The sequence below is a fragment of the Heteronotia binoei genome, chromosome 13 (assembly GCF_032191835.1).
Source record: "Heteronotia binoei isolate CCM8104 ecotype False Entrance Well chromosome 13, APGP_CSIRO_Hbin_v1, whole genome shotgun sequence".
Lineage (NCBI taxonomy): Eukaryota > Metazoa > Chordata > Lepidosauria > Squamata > Gekkonidae > Heteronotia > Heteronotia binoei.
The window spans coordinates 74814871-74840790 of NC_083235.1; the positions used below are offsets into that span (position 1 = coordinate 74814871).

The window sequence follows — 25920 nt, forward strand, 5'->3', positions numbered from 1 at the left end:
ACTGCTTTATAGGCATCCCACACTGTCTGGAATAAGAAAGCTTTGGTTTCGTTTTCTAGAGATATCACTATTTCTTTATTCTGTAGCAAATCTTCATTTAATCTCCATCTTCTTGATTTTTTCAATGAATTTGTAATCCACATTATTGGGTTATGATCAGTTCCTATTTTAGGTAAAATCTCAATTTTCTTTGTTATAAGGTCCAAATCTTTAGTGCCCCACAACATGTCAATTCTATAAAAAGAATTACGTCTTGCTGAAAAAAGGTATAGTCCCGTACTTCAGGATTAAATTTCCTCCATATATCTTCCAGATTTTCTTGTTTAACCAATTCAAAAAAGGATTTTGGCAATTTTCCTTATTATTTTTTTTTGTCCAGATCTATCCAATGCAATCTGAATTGTTCCATTAAAGTCCCCCATTATCAAAATTTGATCATATGTCAATTCAACAAGTTGTTGTGTAACATCCTTAAAAAATACATCCTTCGCTCCATTTGGAGCGTACAATCCCAATAACAATGTTTTTTTCCCATTCAAATTTATTTCTACTGCTATAAATCTTCGATTTTTATCTTTAAGTACTAATTTCGGATCCAATTCCTGTTTAACATAGAAAATCACTCCCCTTTTCTTCTGCTTAGCCAGGGAATAAATCCCAATTGTTTATTCCATAAAAATTTATAATCCTTCTGTTTTATATGTACTTCTTGTAGACAAACTATATTACAATTTTGCTTTTTAATCCAATGACATGTTGCCCTTCTTTTTTGTGGTGAATTTAGTCCATTTACATTCCAAGATAATAATTTGTAATCCATCATGATGCAAATTCTTTATGTTCTTCATAAAATCTACGCAGTTCCTGTTCATTTGTAATTGTTATTCTTTTCCCTGAAGTTCAAAGCTCAAACATTCAGGTATTATCCATCTATACCTCATTTTGTTTTCCCGTAATTTCTCTGTCAGTTTTTTGTATGTTCTTCTGTCATTTATCACTTGCCTTGGTAACTCCTTCATGATTCTTACTCTACTACCTCCCATTATCAGTGTCTTTTCAAAATTTTTGTTCATAATCTTTCCCAACATTTCCTTTGTCATGTATCTTATGACCACATCTCTTGGTAGATTATTTTTTTTGGCATAGGATGAATTCACTCTATACATATAGTCATACATATTTTTAGTCTCTTCTGGATCTTCCTCCAAAAATTCTGCAATTATTTTTATTATATATTCTTTCAAGTCACTTTCCTCCTTTTCAGGTACTCCTCTCAGACGTATCTGAGTCTCCCATCAATTTGCAGACATGGATTGCCACTTTTTCTTGTATTTTCAAGAAGGTGGAATCATATACTTTCATTCTCCCTTCTATCTCCTGCACTTTCTTGGATGTTTCCTCAGTCTCATTTCTGAGATCCGCAATATCTTTTTTAATCTCTTCTATAATTTCTTTCTTAGAGGCAGTTATCATCTCTTTCATACCTTTCATCATTCTAGCCTCCATTGCCTCTAATTGTTCCTGCATTTTCTCCAGAGAAGTAGCCCTTGTACGGGTTTGCTTATGCTCTGACATTTAAAAACATCGAAAATTTTACTCTCACCAATTTAAAATTTGACTATCAGATTCAAAAGATTAGAGCTTGCTTTTTCCAACAAGCCTAATTTCACCATCCTCAGAGCCTCCTAGGCTGTGATATTAATTTTTAAAGTTTTTATTTCTTTTAAAATGGCGGTCACGACTTTCTATTCCCTTTAAAAAAATTCTTTTTTCCTTTAAAAGCTTCTAAAATCCATTATTAATAATAATATCCAATAGTATTTATTTTTTCATCACCACAATTGTTTCCAACAATTATTAATGTCCCAAACACCTTAAAAATGTTATTTTAATTTTAACCCCCTTGCAATGGCCGCCAATGTTTTTCTATGGTATTATAGTCCTAGAGTAGGCTTTTCATCTAATGCTTCTTGCTTTACTTCCCACCAAATCCCGTTTTTGCTGTTAGAGAGATCTCATGATATTTGACGTACTTCCTGTGTTGATTATATATGCTGCAGGTCTGTGATGATGGTGCTCTTTTTTCAAAATCACAAGTAGACCAAATAATAAATTCCTTCTCACTTTTTAGTACTGTCTTTTAAATTTAAAAAGTCCAAATTTCACCTCTTCATCCCTTCTTCTTCCAAGCTTTCTAGATTTCCATTTCCCACCTTCTGGATTTATTCTGTTTAACTTTAAATAGTCCCAGAATGAAAGATAGTAATCTGTACCTTTTCTGCAAGTTATCCAGATCCACACTGGTCTTCTGTAGCTTTAGATGTTTAGTAATGTTCAAGAAGGTTAAGATTCTGTCGAGCTTATGTCAAATAAATGACTCTGGAGACTTCTGCAGATGATGAAAATGCAACTCTTCTCCGGAGACCCCTCAAAGCCTCAAAGGAGCCCCCACCCAGGACTCCCTTTTAGCCAAGGTAAATCTCCTCAAAGTTTTTTTGTGCATATCTTGGACTAATCTCTGACTGAGAAAAGTAGGCAGTAGGCATTAATTTGCCTTCCACTACCCCGAACAGAAGTTCCAGCCTGCTCCCTTTATGAGAAGCAGCTCAGCTCGGCATTTTCCTGCCCCGGAAGTCCCCCAGAGATCCAAATTCTTATAGACCAATAAGTTTGGCAAACCAAGATTATAATTTTTTTGCAAAGGTCCTAGAAAACAGATTAAAGAATGTATTACCAAAGTTAACAGGAGAAGACCAATATGGATTCGTGAAAGAGGTACATAGGGCATCCTAGCAGAAATGTGATAAATGCTTTATACCATGGGAATAATAAGAAAAAAACTGGTTGTATATTATTAAAATTGGATGTATATAAAGTTTTTGATACTTTAAATCATGAATATATGTCTAAAGTGTTACATAAATTTGGTTTTGAGGGACAGTTTGTGAATGCAATAAGAGAAATATATAAGAATGGGAAAGCAGTGGTTAAAATAAATGAAGTACATACTAAGGAAGTGACAGTATATGTCGCTTTAAGGCTTCTTAATACTGGGTAAACGATTATGTAACTCCAACTATACAGGTGTAAGTAGAAGCATGTGAGAAACATGTGAAACTCATTAGCCAAGTGAGCAATGGGATTGGCTGGTGGGGGTATAACAGCAGTAGCCACACTACTACCTATTGTGGAGAGTTGGGAGAACTTGGAGGAGAGTGGCGTGTTATACTGTTGGATTGATGAATGATTTGGATTGATGGACAGTTAAATGACTATTCTTCTGGACTGTGATTATTGTACCTTTGAACTGGCTGGACTGAATGTGAGTGACCTGTCAATTGGACTGTACTTGACTTATGCTTATTGCCTGAACCCTAATATATCTGTTGAACTGGCTGTCTGTGAGTCTGTCTTCATTAGAACTCTAGCTGAGGCTGGGCTGACCAGAGTGCCCTACGGGACATATTCCAGCACACTCTATCAGGAAGTTATGATTCAGAGGGGGGTTAAGCAAGGTTGCCCCCTATCACCAATGCTTTTTGTCATGGCTATGGAACCTCTGGCTGATAGAATTAGGAACAGTAGTAGAATACAGGGATAGAAGGTAGGGAAGGAGGAAATTAAACTGAATTTATTTGCAGATGATATATTATTAGTTTTAGAGAACCCCCTAGAGGCTATGAAAGAATTAATAATAATTTTGGAAGATTTTAAAGAATGTTCAGGATTGGGAGTAAATATTGAGAAATCAGAAATAATGTTCAGTAAAGTAGATATAAGGAAACAAAAAGAAATAGCAACGTTAACAGGCATGGAATTAGAAGTTAAAAAGTTGACTAGGGGTAATTATAACAAGGAATGTTAAGAAGTTAATGACATTAAATTATAAAATAGTTTGGAAAAGAATAGAAGAAACTTTAATTCAATGGAAGGACAAGTATATGAGTATATTAGGAAAAATGAAAGCAATTAAAATGTTTGTAATACCAAACTTGATGTATCTGTTTCAGGTACTCCCAGAGTGGGTGCTCAAGAAACAACTGATAATATCGGATAAAGTACTTAGAAACTGGGTTTTTGGAAAGAAACAAGCTAGCGTCTCAAATAATGAGATATATGCTTCAAAAGTATCGTTTTATAATAGTTAATAGTTATATAGTATATAGTATGTTGAAACAGAAATATTCTTGAATATTTAAGCATGATATCCTGATGGAAGAACTGTATAGAAGTAGGAAAGATGAGGGCTTCCAGCTTGGTGTCATGGAGGATTGACGTGCTTCTCATAACGGAGCAGACCAGAACCTCTGTTCTGGGCAGAGAAGGTGATTCTAACGCCTGCTGCCTACATCTTCTAGGCAAGGAGATGGCCAAGACATGCATATAAAATTCTGAGGGGATTTACTTTGGCTGACCACGAATCCTGGTGGGGTTCCTTTTTGACTTTGAAGAGTCTCCAGGGAAGAATTGTATTCCAACGTCTACAGAGGACATCTGGGGTCATTAAATCGACTTAAATTCATCATGAGCCAAAGCTTCTTTGGGACTAATTAATATCTACTTTGGAAGAGGACGGTGCTTTGAAAGGATCACGATCTTTAAAGGTAAAGATCTTTATCTATCACTCCAGGACTAAAATAAGATTAACTTGGAGAAAAAACAAAGGTCTGGATACATTTATATCATATTGAAGTAAAGAAGAAGTATATTTCTGAAGTTTTGGAAGTAGAGCCTCCATGCGTCGAGTACGTGCCACGGGGGCGGACTTGGGATTGCTCCAGTTCTTGAATCCTTGTCAACCGGTGTCTCCGGCCTGTTGAGGGCTTCTCCATTATCAGGGTCCTTCTCTGCCATGGCGTTAAAAAGTCTCTAAATTTGGTTAAGTCCCCAGGTGGGAGTTTTTCCAAAATGTCAATCCTTGAGATTCCCAATAATGAAGTTCTTTGTTTTGTTTCAAATAGACTGGTTTATTTAGGAATTCAAAGGTATCCCAAGGAACATGGCCCTTGGAAATACTGAGATACCAGAGGTTACATGGTTCTATATAGGGTATCATAAACCATTACAAAAAGGTGCTTCATTAAAATCTAAAGTTGAAAGGATACAGCAGTAACTACATTTTACACTACAAAAGCATTCTCACACTACGTCGCGAACTTATAAGGAGCCTGTGAAATTTAGGGAGTACACTCTTCAGACATAGCATGCTTTTCCCAGTAACATAAACATTCTTTGCCAGATGATAAGGCGTAAGTGGTTGCTAAGTTGTAAATAATGGAGAAGAACCAGAGTATTGGCCTGACACTTGTTCAGTCATCTTATATCAAAATACCCGGGCTTGACAAACACTCCATCCCAAACAATGTTGATCTGAACCCCAAGCTGAACAATCACCTGGGCTGGAAACAGAGTGGTCCTCTGCATGTTGATGACAAAGCCACAGTCTCTCAGGACCTCCATATGTCATCTGTAAGGACTTGAGAATCTGATCCCAGGAGACCACCTCAACTAGGATGTTGACTGGAAAGGGAAAATGGTTCAACTCCCTGCAGCCACAGAAAGCTATCAGGGGAAAACTAGAACCTTAATGAAGAAAACTCCAAGGGCAGGACTTCAGTTCCAAAGGCAAAGTCCAATATTGAAAATTAAGTCCGTTATATGCAAATAAAAAAAAATTCTGGGCAAACGTGACTGGGCATCACAGCTCCAGAGACTGCTGCTGACTCTACTGCTCACTTCTGAGTCCCCACAAGTGTAGGATCATGAAGGAACCAGCCAAGAGGGATACTGGTGGCCAAAAGCAGGAGTCAATGAAGCTCCAAGACCACTGAGGGACCAACCTGTGGTTTCAATGTCAAAGGAGCTATGCGGCTGGCTCCCACAGCAAAGAATGGGATACCAGAGAGGCTTGGGCGCCTAGGTACCTTCCTGTCTGGTTCCCTGGTCACCTCAATTTCTTTCTTCTTATCAGGATCTTCGAGCTCGAGGGAACACATCTGCTTCAAGGCCAGGGCCAGCAGGACTGGGAAACCAGGGGATAAGCCCCTCCCCTCCAGGATAAAGTTTACGCCGGCCTTATTCTGGAAGAGGAGGAGCTACATTCCCAGTAGTAAGGACTGACCCACTACCAGGACCACTGGAGAACACAATAGTTACAAGATCATCCAACAAGTTCCAGTGTCGGCATCATGAATGCTGGGAAGATAAGTCATCCTTTGCCATTATTACTATATTGAATGAAGCAGCTATAATGCACTAAGGACATTTACAGAAATTTCTGATCTAAAAATCTATCCAGCACAGAGAACTTTATGCTAAAGAACTGTCAAGCCACCTGTTTATTAGCGCTATTTTAGTATGCTTTGCTGGAGAGTGAGATGAGGGGAACTTTTCTTTGAATCATTAGAGAGAGGACTTGAATGGCATCTTGTAAAAATCCTAGAACAGCTTGTAAGAATTTCCTAACTAGAAGAGACTACTGTCTCATAATATAAAAAGGATGCTTAGGGGAACTGTGAATAGAAAAAGAAATAATTCCAATCAGTCTTTTAAATGAAAAGAGATCTTGACCAGATTGTAGGATTTCAGACTACAAGATTATCACAGCATACTTAAAAGATTATTAGAATTAATAAGAACATTCCAGATATAAAAATATCAAACGAAGAGACAAAGGGAGAGAAGGAGACTGTTCAGGAATGCAAGGGTCTTGCGTTCCAGAGCACAAACTTGAGCTCAGATATAAAAGAATAATAAAACTGAATTATCATTAAATTAAACCTGAAGTGGGAAAAGACTATTCCCAATGCTTCCTCCAAATGGAAGCATCTACCAGTGATATTTCTAAATAAATTTAGAGAATAACCTCCCTCTGCATCTGAAAATATCCTCTGTGCTCACCTGGGCATCACTGTTGACTTTCTGGAGACTCATGTGGCTTGGTTCTAGTTGAGATACCAAAGGTCCTGGTATGTGATATCCGTTCACTGTAAAGAAGAGATACATGGCTTAGGGTGAAGAGGTGGTATAGCTCAATAGAGAAAGACAATGGATTTATGGTCTCTGCAGCTTGCCTGTCAAGGCCAAGAAGTTTAACCTGGCATATCTCAACAGGTGTTACATTCCAGATTATTACACCAGAGATTCAGGAAGTGTGAATGAAACACACTTTGCAGATACTCAAGTGTATAAACAAAGAGTGAAATGGTTTTAACGTAAGTATGCCAGTTCAAGAGTGGCTATTGGAACAAATATTTATTTTGAAAGCACTGGCCTTGGTGAAACCTGGGGCACAAGGACCGCATCACCCCAGTCTTGTTCCCTCTACACTGGCTCACAATTCATTTGTGGGCCCAATTCAAGGTGCTAGTACTGACCTGTAAAGCCTTATACAACTTGGAGCCAAAATAAATTAAGGACCACCTTCTCTCATATGAACCTGTCCACCCACTCCAGTAATCTTCAGAGTCCTTGCTTCAGGTGCTTTCATCATCTGAGGCTAGATATATAGCAACCAAGAAAGGGCCTTCTCAGTCAGGCCACCGGAAGTTTGTAACTCTCCCTGGGGACATTCTAGGGTTGCCAATCCCCAGGTGGAGGCAGGGGATCCCCTGGTCTGGAGCCCTCCCCCCGCTTCAGGGTCCTCAGAAAGTGGGAGGAGGGGAGGGAAATGTCTGCTGGGAACTCTGTTATTCCCTATGGAGATTTATTCCCATAGAAAATCATGGAGAATTGATCCGCGGGGCTCTGGGGGGGGCTGTTTTTTTGGGTAGAGGCACCAAATTTTCAGTACAGCATCTAATGCCTCTCCCCAAAATACCCTCCAAGTTTCAAAAAGATTGGACCAGGGGGTCCAATTCTATGAGCCCCAAAAGAAGGTGCCCCTGTCCTTCATTATTTCCTATGGAAGGAAGGAATTGAAAAGGTGTGCCGTCCCTTTAAATGTGATGACCAGAACTCCCTTTGGAGTTCAATTATGCTTGTCACAGCCTTGATCTTGGCTCCACGCCAATGTCTCCTGGCTCCACCCCCAAAGTCTCCTGGCTCCACCCCCAAAGCCCCCAGATATTTCTTGAATTGGACTTGGCAACCCTAGGACATTCTTCTGTTATTGACTTCTGCCCTCAAGGAAAATACTTCTTTGTTTTGTTTGGCATATTCCCAGTAAACTCTTATTGGTTTTCCTTCCTAGTTGTGCGTGCATGTCTGTATATTTTTTTATTACTTACTACCTTATAGTGCTTCTTAACTTCTTCGTTTTAAGCAGATTACTAAAATATAGAAAAAAAACTAGACCCCATTTGAATGCCAGCAAAAATCTATCACAGATGCATAAAATTTTCCAGCTAAGAGAGTGATAGGTGTGCAATTATCCTGTAATAAAAGAGATAATGTCCCGATACAATCAATATTTTGGAGCAAAGGAAGAATTACAAGATTTCTAGGCTCAGAAAAATGATTGCATTCACGTGATACAGGGTGTCTACACTACCTGCACCACAGTCACATACTCTATCAGACTACGGTGTCTTAAGATACCTTCCATGCAGTACTCTAGATAGTAGGGCATTAAGGTGCACCAACGTAAAAGCATGGCTATAGCAAGGAACAGTTAACTACAATTAGTAATCAGGGAGCTCTCCAGGTGGAATAATAGCAACAAACGGAGTAAAACAAACACATTGTGCTCTACAGATTATACTGTTATAATCGTACTTAAACAGACATTTTTTTAAGCATTCTTCTGGCTTCCTGTCAGGTAACTAAATAAAAGGAATTCAAGGAAAGACAGAACTGTAGCTTTTGCTTTACAAGTTTATCCCAGTGGAAAACATAACAGTCCTCTCTGACTAAGCCAAGGTATCCCTATTGGACGTTGGAGTATATAATTTTCACTTTAAGGGGGAAAGCCTTCAATCAGGCCCAAGCTTTCAAGAAATGGTTGTTTTTATTGTTACACGCACACATTTTAAATGCAGTTTTAATGTTTTAAATGTTTTAATGCCTTCATGTTCAACCGCCTTGGGGTGGAAAGGAGGCTTATAAATGTTTTAAATGCGCATTAAGTGCCATCAAGTTGCTGCCAACTTATGGCAACCTTATGAACTAATAAGCTCCAAAAGAACCTATCATTAATAGCCTTGCTCAAGTCTTGTAAACTGAAGACGGCGGCTTCTTGTCTTCTCATAATGTGACCAAAGTATGATAGCCTCATTTTAGTCATTTCAGTTTTAGGGAGATTTCAAGCTTCATTTGGTCTAGCACCCACTTATTTGAATTTTTAAGACAATTTTAATTTAATTTTATCAAAGATATAATCCCCCCTTACAAAAGAGGTAAATACAAATAGGCACAATACAAAGGTATAAATTATCATACACAAAATTAATTTTAAAAAAGAAACTAAAATGCTGAACTAATGTACAGCCTGAATAAAACTCATAAACCCTCATTCAATAAATACCACTTTTCATAATAGTGCAATTTTTAAAAAGTCAGGTCAAATCAAATCACAGGGGGACACTATGAACAGTTCTAGAATTTAACTATCGGGAATGGAACAATCTGATAACATTCCTATAAAACTTTAATGTTGCTCTAGAGGAACAGGTCATAATAACAACACATCTTTGTAGATGCTGTTTTTGGAAACAGAATTAGCATAAAGCAGATCATTGTCTATTTTTTTTCAAGAACAGGAAATCATATAGCAACATAATTTAAATAAGCTTGGTAAGGGTCAGGCAGCTTTAAGTCAGTGGAAATCTTATCCATGACAATATGATCTCAAATTTTAGAGAACCAGGAACCAAGGGTTAAAGTGTTAGAATCTTCCTAGTTTTGAGCTATAACTGTTTTTGCAGCCATGAGAAACTTAGTAATTTTGAAGATCTCTGTGGTTTGGTTAAACCGATACCAGAGCAATTGTTAAGTAACATAAAGCAGATCATTGTCTATTTTTTCAAGAACAGGAAACCATATAGCAACATAATTTGAATAAGCTTGGTAAGGGGTCAGGTTGACTTAAGCCAGTGACAATATGACTTAAGCCAGATGACATATTGTCATTTTATCCATGACAATATGATCCCAGATTTTAGAGAACCAGGAATCAAGGGTTAAAGCTTTAGAATCTTTCCAGTTTTGGCCTATAACTGTTTTTGCAGCTGTGACAGGCCAAGTAATTAAAGACCTCCCTGGTTTGGTTAAATGAATACCGGACCAACTGTTAAGTAAAATTACATCCAGGCTTTCTGGAATGTCGATGTCAGTTATGTCTTTAATCTGGACTAAAATATGTCTCCAAAAAGTTTTGCCTATTTAACAATCCCATCAGCAGTGAATATAGGATGCCTTGAACGGCAGTTTCTCCAGCAAAAGGGTGAGTCATGAGGAAAATTATGGGAGAGACATTGTGGGGTGCAATACCATCTTGAGATTAGTTTGTAATTCTGCTGCAATATAGTCATTGCCTTAGAGTGCAGATGGAATCCCACTGGTCAGCTGTTAATCAAAATTTTCAGTCTTTATGCCACAAGGTGGAATAAGAGGGAAGAGGAGGACCCACAATAGATAGTATCTGATAAATAAGAGCAATCAGGCCTTTATCAAAGATTTCAGGTTTTCACGGCTGGCATCATCATTAGGGTTTGTAGAATCTTTCGGGCTCAAGTGCTGTGTTCTACTGGAGAAAGTTTTTCTTCCTGACATTTCGTTCTCAGCTGCGGAGAACATCCTCAGTGGCGTTGCAGCCGGAGCAGGTGCTCTGACCTTCTTGGCTGCTGTGCAGAGTGAGGCCAGGGCTGCTGGAGAGCTGCTATTTCTAGGCTGGAGGGGGTGTGGTGAGAGGGCAATTGGTTTGTGAATGTACCCATTGTTTGGTGGGGCTTCCTGGAAGGGTGGTGATAAGGAAACTGGCTGTGGAATGTGACCATTGTTCTGTGTTGATTGCTGGGAGGGTTGGAAACGGTGTGAAGATAAGGAAGATGGCTGTTGATTGTGCTGATTGTTCTCTGGAATGTGCTGGTTGTTCTGTGACCTTCTGCAATTTGTAGTCTGTAGGGTGTTTTGCAGAGCTGGATACCAAGAATGGTGGAAGGAAATGCCTTCTTCCGTTCTGTTAAAGTTGTGCTGGTGTTTGTAAATCACTCAATAGCTTCTCTGTTCAGGTGGGTGTGATAATGTGAGACCGTAGAAAGGACTTCAGTTCTTTCAAAGTGGATGACATGGTCTCCTTCTTGAAGTGCATGTTCAGCTACAGCTGATTTTTCTGGCTGAAACAAGCGACAGTGTCTCTTGTGTTCGGTGAGGCGGGTGTTGATACTGCGTTGGGTAGTGCCAACGTAGACTGCACCACAGGAGCAGGGTATTTTGTAGACTCCAGGGGTTGAAAGTGGATCTCGCATATCTTTGGCAGAGCGCAGCATGTGGCGGATATGTTGTGTGGGCTTGAAGACTGTGTCCACATTGTGGCGTTTGAGAATTTTGCCAATGCGGTCGGTGACAGATTTTATGTAGGGCAGAAAGGCTGTACCTACATTTGTGTGTGGCTCAGGATTTGGTGTGGATATTCTCCTGGGATGGAGGGCTCTTCTAATTTCTTGTTGGGAGTATCCATTGGCCTGCAGTGACTGGTTGAGATGGTGTAGCTCTTGTTGGAGTTGGCTTGGATCACAGATGCATGATGCTCGGTGGATGAGGGTTTTTACAACTGCACATTTTTGGCGAGGATGATGATTGGAATTCTTATTTAGATAGCGGTCGGTGTGTGTGGGTTTCCTGAATACAGTGTGGCCGAGTTTTCCGTCATTTTTCCTGGTGATGAGGACGTCAAGAAAGGCAAGTTGACCATTGTTTTCTTTCTCCACGGTGAACTGGATACGAGGATGGACTGAATTCAGATGAAGCAGAAAGTTATTCAAAGCAGCCTCTCCATGACTCCAGATGGCAAAGACATCATCCATATACCGGAACCAGCAACGTGGTTTTAGGAGGGCAGATCTTAGAGCTGTATCCTCGAAGGTTTCCATGTAAAAGTTAGCGATGACAGGGCTAAGGGGGCTTTCCATGGCAACTCCATCGATCTGTTCATAAAAGTTTTTGGAGCCTGCCCTATGAAAGGAGGGTGGATTAGGAGCTCCTGAAGGATGATCCGGGCTGGGCTTTGGTGGTTTTGGCAGCTTTCTGCCCATTGCAGTGAGATGATCACAGCCAGTGTCCAAGTCTGAAGTAGTTAGGCATTGACCTTGATGAATGACAGTGATCTGAGTTGGAGAAGACCAACTGAAGCAAATTTTGTGTTCTTTGAGTTTATTAAGCACAGGTCGCATCTATTTCCTGTAGCTGACCTTGCCTTTGTAAAGTAAGCCCTTGTCAGTTTGAGCTTTCAACAATATTGTTTCCCTGGTTCATGAGTCTGGGAACATAACTCAATATCCTGTGGATAGGCTTTAGCTCTCACTGTTGGGGCTCCCAGTTGATAGGCCACGTCCATAAGTGGTGCGACACCATTTTCAAAGGATAAGGTTGTAACAAGCCACGTGGCCAAGAATGTGCAAACGTCTTGATTTTCTTCTGCCTGTTCTGGTATGCCTTGAAACTTGAGATTTTTCTCTTAGCTTGTTGACCAAAACCATGATTTTTTTCACAGTACCTTCTCCACGGTATGCCTACAACTGCTTCAGGTGGTTTATATCTTCTTGTGCTGCCACAGCCGTTTCAAAAGCCTCTTCTGCGGTTTGGGTTACAAGGGTTAAGGTTTCGTTCAGTTTCTTGTTATATGGGTGTTATCACTGATGAGATCTGCACACCAATGCTTTCTTCTAAGTGGGCGAGTGAGCTATGAAACTCCTGGCAAGTAAGAGTTGGTTCTCCCATCGGTTCGGAAGGCCTTCTATCTGCCATTTTAGATTCAGCACTGCTACCACAGGCAGCATCTCTGCAAATTTCTCCTGTTGGAAAACAGTTTGTCACTGACTGGGATGTTGAACCTGTCTTGCCTCTCGCTGGGAAGGCTTTACCCATCATTGAATTAGATTTTGGAGCATGTGGTGGGAGTTAAGATGTTGTTTTATGGGAGAGGAGGGTAGGAGCTCCTCTCAGGTGTCTGCCATAGCCACGACTCCCCGCCCTCCCTGATTTGTGTTTTGATGGTCCATGATATACACAAAACTCTCCTCCAACATCACATTTCAAAGAAATCAGCTTTCTTCCTGGCAGCTTTCCAATTTTCACACACATGAATAGTAATGGGGAACACTATTGTCTTGGTTGCCAGTGACACATTCTTGTACTTAAGAATCTTTTCTTGCTCCTTCATGGCGGCTCTTCCCAATCTCCTTCTGAATTCTTGGTTGCATTCTCCCTGTTGCTTGATGACGGATTCAAGGAATACCAAACATTTTAATAATTTTAGTTTCTTCATTGTCAACCTTAAAGTTGTGTAATTCCCTAGTAGTCATTACTTGTGCCTTCTTGATGTTCACCTATAAATGTGTTATGGCACTTTCTGCTTTAAACTTCAGTTGGTTCAAGTCTTCACTACTTTCTGCCAATAAATACTCCTAAACATACATTGACTTGTTTATACTGAACTTGTTAAGAACTGTTTATATTTCTATTTCCTTAGCTGATCTCTTCCATTCCCTCCAGTCATTGTACAGCTCCTTCCTTTTCTTATGTTGTGGTTTGATGCTTAGCCAACCTATTCTCTTGTATAAAATTTCCTCACAAGTTCAAAACATTTCAAATAATATCCACAATCCCACACCAGAGATTGGTTTAGTCACAATTTTATTATAAAATTTTCTACATACAAAACATATTTATATGAATGTTGTCACATTTTTTTGACTCTGGTGTGGCTTGTGTCTACCTTCCTCCTTGATTTTAGGGTACCATCTCATAATAAATATTACGCTGTGAGGCCAATTTTAAGAGAATAGAATGGCTTTCAGGAAGGCAGGATGTAAATGGTGGTTCTGGAAGGGTCAGGGGCAAAGCATTAATCCTAAATCCCAATCCATTCCTCTTTAATGGCATGTGGTTTTTCCCCCACAGCTCGCTATTCACACTCAAGGATGCAGTTTGGAGGACACCATTAGCTTTGAGAAAATGAGATGTGCTACTTGTCTCATTTCTGTCTTGCTTTCTATCACCTAAACCCTCTCACTGCTAAAAATTGCTTTAGGTCTCAAAGGAACAGCACTGTGGCTATATAAGCATTCTGTTCACAGTCACGTAAGCAGGAAAATAATTTAAACAAATCTTTCAAGGGTCATATCTCTGCTGAGAACTTGACATGCAGTACCCTGCCAACACTACTTCCATGACAAGAAGTCACAGATACTCTATCACTTGGTAAAGAATTTTGTACAGTGTAAAATACTGAACAGTGAAAATGTGTGTGTGAAGAGATGTTCAGTTCAGACATCATTCAAATCCATGGTTCAGTTACACTAACAACAGAGAGTTTGTCTGAATGTTGGCTAATTATGGATTCGAGTCCATTAAATATCTGAAGCCAGGATCTGAAGGTAGGTTATTAATCCATGCGAGTCTTAACCTCAGTTTCATAAGAACATAAGAGAAGCCATGTTAGATCAGGCCAATGGCCCATTCTGTGTCACACAGCGGCCAAATATATATATATATATATATACACACACACACACACACACACACACACACTGTGGCTAATAGCCACTGATGGACCTCTGCTCCATATTTTTATCTAACCCCTTCTTGAAGGTGGCCATGCTTGTGGCCGCCACCACCTCCTGTGGCAGTGAATTCCACATGTTAATCACCCTTTGGGTGAAGAAGTACTTCCTTTTATCCATTTTAACCTGTCTGCCCAGCAATTTCATCGAATGCCCATGAGTTCTTGTATTGTGAGAAAGGGAGAAAAGTACTTCTTTCTCTACTTTCTCCATCCCATGCATTATCTTGTAAACCTCTATCATGTCACCCCGCAGTCGACGTTTCTCCAAGCTAAACAGCCCTAAGCATTTCAACCTTTCTTCATAGGGAAGGTGTTCCAGCCCTTTAATCATTCTAGTTGCCCTTTTCTGAACTTTCTCCAATGCTATAATATCCTTTTTGAGGTGCGGTGACCAGAACTGCACACAGTACTCCAAATGAGACCGCACCATTGATTTATACAGGGGCATTATGATACTGGCTGATTTGTTTTCAATTCCCTTCCTAATAATTCCCAGCATGGCGTTGGCCTTTTTTATTGCAAATGCACACTGTCTTGACATTTTCAGTGAATTATCTACCACGACCCCAAGATCTCTCTCATGGTCAGTCTCTGCCAGTTCACACCCCATCAACTTGTATTTGTAGCTGGGATTCTTGGCCCCAATGTGCATTACTTTGCACTTGGCCACATTGAACCGCATCTGCCACGTCGACGCCCACTCACCCAGCCTCAACAGATCCCTTTGGAGTTCCTCACAATCCTCTCTCGTTCTCACCACTCTGAACAATTTAGTGTCATCCGCAAATTTGGCCACTTCACTGCTCACTCCCAACTCTAAATCATTTATGAACAAGTTAAAGAGCATGGGACCCAGTACCGAGCCCTGCGGCACCCCACTGCTTACCGTCCTCCACTGCGAAGACTGCCCATTTATACTCACTCTCTGCTTCCTATTACTCAGCCAGTTTTTGATCCACAAGAGGACCTGTCCTTTTACTCCATGACTCTCAAGCTTTCTAAGGAGCCTTTGATGAGGAACTTTAACAAAAGCTTTCTGGAAGTCAAGGTAAACAACATCTATCGGGTCTCCTTTGTCCACATGTTTGTTCACCCCCTCAAAGAAATGTAACAGGTTAGTGAGGCAAGATCTTCCCCTACAGAACCCATGCTGAGTCTTCCTCAATAACCCGTGTTCATCAATGTGCCTACTCATTCTGTCCTTGATAATGGTTTCTACCAACGTTCCCGGTATTGAACTCAGACTGACTGGCCTGTAATTTCCCGGGTCTCCTCTGGAACCCTTTTTAAAGATGGGGGTGACATTTGCTACCTTCCAGTCCTCAGGAACAGAGGCAGATTTCAATGAAAGATTACAGATTTTTGTTAGAAGATCCACAAGTTCAACTTTGAGTTCTTTCAGAACTCTCGGATGTATGCTAATTTGTCTATTAGTTGTAGGACCTCCTCTTTTGTCACCTCAATCTGACTCAGGTCCTTCAACACCTCTTCCAATATTAGTGGTTCTGGGGCGGGCAAACACTTCTCATCTTCCACGGTGAAGACAGAGGTAAAAAATGCATTCAGCTTCTCAGCCATTTCCCCATCCTCCTTCAGTAATCCTTTTACCCCATGGTCATCCAAGGGCCCCACTGCTTCCCTGGCTGGTTTCCTACTTCTAATATATTTGAAGAAATTTTTATTGTTGGTCTTTATGTTTTTTGCAATATGCTCCTCATAGTCCCTTTTTGCCTGCCTGATCACAGTCTTGCATTTGATTTGCCACTGCCTGTGTTCCCTTTTATTAATCTCACTTGGACTGGTTTTCCACCGCTTAAAGGAGTCCTTCTTACCTTTTACAGCTTCCATTACTTTGTTTGTTAACCATGCTGGCCTCTTCTTATACCTGTTTGTGCTTTCCTAACTTGTGGTATGTATTTTATCTGAGCTTCTAGGATTATAGTTTTAAATAGTCTCCAAGCTTCCCCAAGGGTTTTGACCGTATTTACCTTTCCTTTCAGTTTCCTCCTCACATGCCTCCTCATCTCAGAGAATTTACCCCTTTTAAAGTTAAATGTGGTTGTGGCGGTCTTTTTGGGCAACTCCCTATTTATACAAACAGTGAAATCAATAACATTATGGTCACTGTTCCCAAGCGGCGCAATCACTTTTACATCTCTCACCAAGTCTTGGGCATTACTTAGGACCAGATCCAGGATCGCCCCACCTCTGGTAGGTTCTGAGACCATCTGCTCCATAGCACAGTCATTGAGAGCATCAAGAAACTCAATCTCTTTCTCTCGACCAGATCACATATTGACCCAATCAATCTGCGGGTAGTTAAAATCACCTATTACGACACAGTTTTTACGTTTAGCCGCTATCTTTAATCCTTCCATCATATTATAATCATCCTCTCTCTTTTGATTTGGTGGGCGATAACAAACTCCCATAGTTAAATTTCCTTTTGGGCCCTCTATTTCAACCCAAAGGATTTCTAAAAGGAAATCTAATTCTCTGACCCCAGTTTTACTGGACCGTATATCCTCTCTGACATACAGAGCCACCCCACCTCCAACCCTTCCCTCCCTATCCTTCCGATATAACTTATATCCAGGAATCACCGTGTCCCACTGATTCTCCTCATTCCACCAAGTTTCTGAAATTCCCACAGTGTCTATGTTTTCTCCCAACACTAAACATTCCAATTCACCAATTTTACTTCGGGCACTTCTAGCATTTGCATACAAACATTTATAATTTCCCAGGCAAGCTAGGCCCGCCACCTCCCTCCTGCCGCCTCAAGACTCTGGCACACAGTCCATACTGTTTGTCACCATCACAGTGGACAACTCTGATCCGTTACCCGGTAGAAAAATAGCAGCCAACCCTTCATCTCTTTCATGTGATGTATGAGTGTAGACATCCTGGGTTAATCCTGGCTTATTCTCTAGCAATGTCCTCCAAGGCTACTAGGAGAAGGCAATGAAACTAGCACTTGTTGAGGCAAATCTGAATCTGAGGGACTATGAGCTAACTAAACATAACTAAAGTAAACTATAATTTCATGTGATGTGTAAACAGAGCCTATATGCGGCCCGCATGGGCATGTCCTTTCTGATCGGAAATCAAAGGCACATGCCCTCCTGCTGATAGATCACATACCTGTAGGCAAGGAGTTCTTCTGTGTCACGGGGCTCTTTGGGGTCCCAGGCACACTGCTTGGCCGCTCCCAAGTAGTCTCTGTTTGAAAATATGCATATGAATCATGAGAATCACCAAGAGATATACATAAGACTTAACTGTTGTTTCCTTCCTAAGCTACTGGATCCTATACATGTCAATCATTATTGCATGACTGTAATAATGAAGAAGGTGAGGCAGTGACATGCAAAGTCTGTGGCACATTTGTGTTCTTACCTGAGGGTAACTGCGATTGCACTTGCAGCAAGTGCAGGTTTGTAGCCCTACTGGAGGAGAAGACACAGGGACTTGAGGCACACTTGTCTACACTCTATTTTATAAGGGAAGGTGAAGATTTCATGGACAGACACATGAAGCACTCCTTAGAGGGCAACTGGAAAAGGAGGGAAAGGTATCTCGGCCAATGGAGGAGCACCCAACACAAGAGGAGGGTGCATGGAAGAACGCAACCCACAGGTGCAGGAAAATCAGGAGATATTCTGAGCCTCTGTTCCTAAGCAATCAGTTTCAGGATCTTCCCAAAGATATTGATTCCGGACCACTGGAACAAGGCTACTCCTCCAGTCTCCCTGAAACTTGAAGGAAATTTCTCAGGCTTCCGTGGAAGAGAATCAGGTTAAAACAGATAAAAGGAAGTACTTCACCCAACGGCTGATTGACATGTGGAATTCACTGCCACAGGAGGTGGCGGCTGCTACGAGCATAGCCAGCTTCAAGAGGGGGTTAGATAAAAATATGGAGCAGAGGTCCATCAGTGGCTATTAAGACACAGTGCGTATATATATATATATATGTGTGTGTGTGTGTGTGTGTATAAATATAATTTTTTTGGCCACTGTGTGACACAGAGTGTTGGACTGGATGGGCCATTGGCCTGATCCAACATGGCTTCTCTTATGTTCTTAAAGTTGAGTTAAAATTTAAAGTCAAAATTCACTATATGCACTCTTAACCAGTGTTCCTTCTAAGTCAAGTTAGTGTGAGCTAGCTCAGTTTTTTAGCCTCTGGTTCACACATTTTTATCTTCGCTCAACAAGGATTGTCCCAGAGCAAACTAACTGATGCAGTAGCCAAATCACTCACTGACAACTTTATTGCCAGTAGCTCATGAAGTAGAATTTTTGCTCACAAGATTCCACAGCTTAGACGAAACATTGCTCTTAACTAGAGTGATTTATGCTTTTATTTCTATTATTCCTTTCCATCACAATGCTGGCATCAGCATGTCTCCTGTATTATCTATTGTCTCCCCACTCCCCCAGCAGCAGATCGTTTTTTTTTCTATTGGCATCAAGGTTTCTGTTGCTGGGCCTTAGAGTGCAGAACAAGAAATTCACACAGACACTTTTCTCCTCTCTCTGTCCCCCAGGTGCTTGCTGCAAAAGGTTCCTCCCAACACCAGGATTGGTTATTTTGTCCTAGCAAGTCCACCTGTGGCCACTGTTAACAGAGCATGACCAGATCCAGAGGAGGTGAGTAGCCCTGTTCACACTTTACCCTGCATATAACTGCTACAGCAGCAGGGAAGTCTCATTGCTTAACTGAGGGAAACTGCTAATTTCTTTCAGATTTTATAATTTTTATTGATTTTAACTACAAAAAGAAAAGGCACAAGCATAGATACACTAAAGAGGGGAAGGGGTGTCTACAGAGTGGGAAAAACAGAAACAAAGAAGAATGCAAATATATCAGTTACAATTCTACCTCCAAATAAAATACCCAGTTCTTTCTACCTGCAAGTATGAGGTTCTCCCCATATATTTTACCATCTTTATCTTTCATAATAGATTTTTTTACTAAACTATTACTTGAAATGCAAGTCTAAACAATTCCTCTTCAACACATATGAGTATAAAAGAGTCAGAGCAGTCTCAACACAGAACTGGCTGGCTAAGCTTAACCATATTGAAAGCACAGACTAACTTGTTAGTTTAACAATATCATCATTAAAATAAGCATATGAAACCAATATCTTTATCCTTAACAAGCTAAAAATAAAACATAGTAGTTTATCTATCTCAGTATAGACAGTTTCTCCAAACAAACATACTAAGAGCAGATCAGCCAGATTACAAAATAATTGTGCTGTCCGCCTTCTTAACAATTGATCCAAATTAACTATTTATTTATATAACTTTTTTTTGTAAAACTTTTCCAAAGATCTCACTTGACCTTTTAAAATCGCATATCAGTTCTTATTAAAAATTCCATATCTATTTACCCACAGAGGGAGCAACAATTTAAAGACCCTTCTTTCTGGAAGATTTCCACGTCTTGATTTTTTGCTACTTAACTCAACCATATTAAAAATACAGACCAGCTTATTAGTTTAACAATATCGTCATTAATATGAGCCTAAGAAGCAAATATCTTTATCTATTAAGAGCAAATCTACAAAATTACAAGATAATTATATTGTCTGCCTTCTTAAAAATTAATCCAAGTTAACTATTTAATTACATAAAATTCTTCTCAAAACTTTTCAGTCCTTTAGCTCTTATATTCATATTGCTCTAGGAGAGACAACTTAATATAACCTAAAAATCTCACTTAGCCTTTAAAAGTCGCATGTCATTTCTCATTAAGAGTTCCATATCCAACTACCCACAGAGAGAGAGACAATTCAAAAACCCTTCTTCCTGAAAAATTCCACATCTTGATTTTTGGCTGAGATGCACCTTCTCTCTCTTTAATGCAATCTAAAATAAATATCTTTATCCTTAACAAGCTAAAAATAAAACATAATAGTTTATCTATCTCAATATAGACAGTTTCTCCAGACAAACATACTAAGAGCAGATCTACCAAATTACAAAATAATTGTGCTGTCTGCCTTCTTAATAATTGATCCAAATTAACTATTGATTTATATAACATTTTTTGTAAAACTTTTCCATCCTTAAGATCTCACCCTTTTAAAATTGCATATCAGTTCTTATTAAAAATTCCATATCTAATTACCCACAGAGGGAACAACAGTTCAAAAATCCTTCTTCCTAAAAGATATCCACGTCTTAATTTTTTAACTCAACCATATTAAAAATACAGACTAGCTTATTAGTTTAACAATATCGTCATTAAAATGAGCACAAGAAACAAATATCTTTATCTGTTAAGAACAAATCTGCCAGATTACAAAATAATTATGTTGTCTGCCTTCTTAAAAGTTAATCTAAGTTAACTATTTTTTACATAAAATCTTTTCAAAACTTTTCAGCCCTTTAGCTTTTATATCCATATTACTCTAGGAGAAACAACTTAATATAACCCAAAAATCTCACTTAGCCTTTTAAAATCACATGTCAGTTCTTACTGAGAGTTCCATATCTGACTATCCACAGAGAGAGAGACAATTCAAAAACCCTTCTTCCTGAAAAATTTCCACATCTTGATTTTTTGGTTGAGATGCACCTTCTCTCTCTGTAATGCAGTCATCCCTCTCGGTAAAAGTAGGAAGAGTTCCACGCCATTTGTTCCTCTCGACAAAACTTCAATCAGTCTCTATTTCCGGTCTTTCTTTTTAACTGTACCATAAGGTTCCATTTTGGTTTTCTTTTGTTCATTTCCCAGCAGATCACTCTCCCTTTCCATTTCCACAAATGTCACCAGGATCTCTTTAACACTCTGCTCATGTAGATTTGAGATTTCGCTAGCTTTCAGCACAAAGACTCCCATTTGTTTCTTAATCAACTCTGTTAATGAACCAAGATCCTGCTTCAGAGAATTTATGCTACTTAATATGTCTTTTTTACAAAACATTTCGCTTGGCAATGCCATTTTTCTCTGTCAACAAACTCAGTCTATTAATCCAAGTTGAAAAGAGACCCAGTTAGTTCACCTTTTCAAATCTCCTCCAGCTATGATTTTGAATGTTACCATTTCAATTGCAATCAGACGACAGAGAAATCTTTCTAGAATATATTTTGTTTTTGTTCAGACCATATTGCAGCCAGATAAAGAGGCTATTTAACACATATCCAATTATGATCCATTAGCCAGTGGTATTGAAAGCACACTTACTTGCCAAGTAGAATTGCCATGCTTGAGGTAGGGAAGCGATACATCAGAAGTTTATTGAAAGAAAAGAAAGCAAGCAGTCGGGCGTTCACCTCTTCCTGCTGTGTTAGCTATCATGGTGGAGGAGTTTTGGGGCATACAAGAAGAACAGGAACAGCTGCCGCTGTGCCCCTGGCGTCCTGTAAAAGTCCCATGCCGAAAGAAAACCCCTTCAGTGTCTCCCTCCACCCGAGTGTTTCAGAGGAGCTGCAGGAGAGACAATCCGCGGACCCCCACTGAGCTCAAGGCAACATAACCTGGAAGTCCCTAACTGCTAATTTCTTGCAGAGGAAGATGGAGAAGCATGTGGAGCAGCAAGCATGTGAGGAAGAAGCAGCCCTCCATTTCTTTAACATTTGGGACTTTTGTTATTTATTTTCTTTGTGCCGATAGATGCTGTTGCTAAAATTGCCTTTGGTCTGAGTGTCCATCCTGAGGGGTGCTGAAGATCCTCTCTCATCGGATATTGATTTATTATCATTCAGTTTTATCTTTAATTGTAGAGCTGTTGATTTTATAGTAAATTTTGTTTTACTGAAACCATTTAACATCTTGACTGTGCTTCTGAGGCAATTTTTCTCCAGGTAGGCTTGCCAGCTCTGAGTTTGGGAAATACCTGGAGATTTTTAGGATGGATCCTGAGAGGTGGGCCTTGCCTTCTGACACACTTCTGGTGATGTCAGGGGGTGTGGTATATGCAAATGAGTTATGCTAATGAACTCTGGCACCTTTTCCCCCCTCCTACAAAATAACCCCTGACACTGAATATTCGCAGAGCACCTTTTCCCTCATTAATGAGTACTCACAAGCAGCTGACACAACCAGCATTAACATGCTGTCAGTACACAGGCTATTGCAGTGTCTTAAAAAGACCGCTGCCTCTTCTGAAGCAGGCGGCGGCATTTGGCTGCCCCCCCCCCACCATCTCCTCGAAGGAAACACAAGGCTGGGGAAACCAATTGGAGCTCAGCGCAGGTGTGCTGGCCAATGAGATGCTGGCTCGCCAGTCAGGTCTGGCGTCAGCCACCCCTTCAGCATCAGTTTGGTGCAGCGCAAGCTCCAAAGAGGATGGAGCTGCACGCTTGGCAGAGAACCAAGGACCTTGTGGCGAGGCGAAGCGAAGCGCCTGCTCGGTCAGGCAAGGTTTGGATGATTCCTACCTGGGGGAGGGCTCTTGGTGTGGGCAATATAATGGACAGGCAGCTACGGGGCATGGGGAGGCTGGCAGCAGCAGCAGCCTGCTAGAGATGCCGATGATTTGTGGAAGTAAATCTAGCACTTTCTCTCCCACCCCGCTTCCTGCTCATCTGGTGGAAATGCATTTTGTTCCCCTCAGCAGCAAGGTAACCTAGCTGGGTGAGGCAGAGAGAGTTTGAGGAGGAGGGGAATGGTCCCCCTTTATCTGCCAGGATCCTTACTACATGTTTAAAAGAAAGGGATCCTAACGAGAGCCCCTCACACAGTGCAGCACAACATGTCTCTGGGCGTTTTCGTACTGACCTTAATCAGCAGCGACGCCCCTCTTCACCGCGCAGGATCTGCGCGGATTTCGCACCAATTGCCGCGGAGCACCCGGAAGAGCCGCAAAGTCCCGCGGCTTTTGCAGCGCAAATGGAAACTGGTTTTGGGCGGTTTCCATTTGCGCCGCAAAAGCCGCGGGACTTTGCGGCTCTTCCGGGTGCTCCGCGGCAATTGGTGCAAAATCCGCGCAGATCCTGCGCGGTGAAGAGGGGCGCCGCTGCCGATTAAAGTCAGTGCGAAAACGCCCTCTGTGTTTTAAAAGGCAGTGATCCGGTGGTCTCTGCAGAGCAATGCATCTGGGTGCCCTTGATTATTGTTTCCACCTCATCCATTAGCTGCCCATGGGAGGAAAGGAAAGGTGAGGAGAAAAGAAAGTGGGGAGGAATAATTGTTATGATTAACTTTCATCCCAGTGGCTTCTCAGGCTCCTGCTGGCTGTTAAGGTTTGATGAGTAGAGGAGATTGAATCCTTACTGGAGGAAGATCCCCCCCCCCTTTTATTTTTCTGAAGGGTGACAAACAAACCCGAGTATGTCACTTTAAAATTCTGGGGTTGACTAGCTATAAGTGTAATTGGGTGGTACAGAGGGAAGAGTAGGGTTCCACTTGCAGGCAACTTCTAATGCAATAGCCACAAAGATCAGCGTCTTCCCCCCCATGCCTTTTCTCTTCCAGGACTGCCAGGGAAACTATTCCCCTTGCGGGAGATCGAGCGCTTTTAATGGCTGGCGCACTGAGGGATTTAAAGTGTAGTTTGTGAAATCATAGAATCACAGCACTTCAAGGGGCATCCAGAGTCACCTAGATCCACCCCCCCTCCTTGCACAAGGCAGACCTTTCACAAACACCCTGGTGACCCTAGTGCATTTGAGCAGAGTAACCTCTGGAGGAGGAAGTTGGGGAGGTCTTCTCTTTGTGAAACAGATGCTGCCTTTGGGCCTCCTGTTTTTTTTGGTTTGCTTGATGACAGAAGGCACTGATCAGGCAGATTACATTAGATGACCATTCTTCCAAGCAGTAGTTATAGCGGCATAAAGATGCAAAACATAGCTGGTGCCGGTCTGGCTTAGTGAGCACCCAAGGGCTTCCTTTCCCAGGGGTCAGAACTTGCTGTGATTGAGAGGAAGAAAGATATGGGGGTCATAGGGCAGAGTTCATTTACCTGGACTAATCACTCCCCAGGCCTGATCTACCTCACGGGGTTGTCGCGAGAAGGGAGTAAGCTGCTTCATTTGGGGGGAGAAAGATGGAGGCATACATATAAAAATAAACATATGATTGGATCCTAACAAAGCCAGGGAAACCCTTTCCCCTACAGCAGGATCCTGCTCCCCCCATACAGCCTTGCACCTGTAGGCAATAGTCATGCATCCCTGATTTTTTTTTTGGGGGGGGTGGAATGCAGAAGCATGAGGAGGGCAGTCATATCTGGGTATAGCCTGAATTTGTGCTTTCCCTTGCTAACCATATGTGGCCAAGGCTCTGGACCTTCACCACCAAAGCCAGTCTGGGGAACGCTGTTTTCCCTGTACTGCCTCTTTACAAACTGTGGTTTGTAAGGTAGACATAAGCTAATTACAAGAGGCCTGCTAGTTGCATATATCTACAGAATACAAAACTTTTCAGTTGACTATCTAAAAGTACAATACGATGGCTTAATTTAGTGTTTACTGAAACAAAATCAAACTTTTCTTTATAGCACTGAGGTGCATAAGTACAATTTTATGGACTTCAATGTCCATTTTTGATCACCGTGTTCGAAGCAGGTTCTTAAACATCAAAGAGGAGATTGAAGGAGGTTGGAGCTCCGTGCCTGGGCAGGGACCAGAAGCTACTGCATGGAGTGCCTCACACAGCGGAGCTTCAGCAGCCGCAAGCAGCTGCTACAGCAGGCCAGGTATGACAGGGCTTTGGTGGGTAGGCCTAGGCAAGTCCGGACCCATCAGGTCTTCTGCAGCATCGTACCATGGTGGCCTGCTGTGGGTGGCTGGGATGGACACAGTATCCCCTCACACTGACTTTGGTGGTGTGACAAGTGTAAGTTGTTAGCGTACAGCACCCACAGTTGTACCCAGCCCCCACACCCTGAGTGATGACTGCAAGGCAAACCGGTAGGAGTTGGGAGACCAGGAAGGCAGGATATAATAGCAATTCGACCATCAAACCTGTATTAAATTTGAGGTACTAATCCATGCCTATAAGAAGACTGGTGATAGCTAAATATCTCCAATTTGCTTGTTGAGTGGAGGACAGAAAAGGCAGATAGAGTCAATGAACAGAGGTCAATTAAAATGTTCCGTATTTCTAGCTATTCATACGATAGTGCTGACAGCTTTGAACGACACTATCTTCTAGGTGCTGCTGCATTCTTTTTAAGGGCAAATAGGGCTGTATATTTGCCAGAATCAATTACCATATGTTGCAGGGGGGAGAGGAAG

At 41.1% G+C, this 25920-nt stretch overlaps 1 protein-coding gene across 2 annotated transcripts in view; it reads right to left on the bottom strand.

Moving 5' to 3' along the window:
* Positions 1–25920, bottom strand: part of GAS7 (growth arrest specific 7) — a 236213-nt gene that overhangs the window by 55888 nt on the left and 154405 nt on the right. For both annotated transcript variants that reach the window (XM_060252647.1, XM_060252648.1), the window contains exons 3-4: positions 17867–17944; positions 6901–6986 (exon numbers count right to left, since the gene is read on the bottom strand). In XM_060252647.1, the coding sequence (XP_060108630.1) occupies positions 6901–6986; positions 17867–17944 (164 nt within the window). The remainder of the gene's footprint in view (positions 1–6900; positions 6987–17866; positions 17945–25920) is intronic.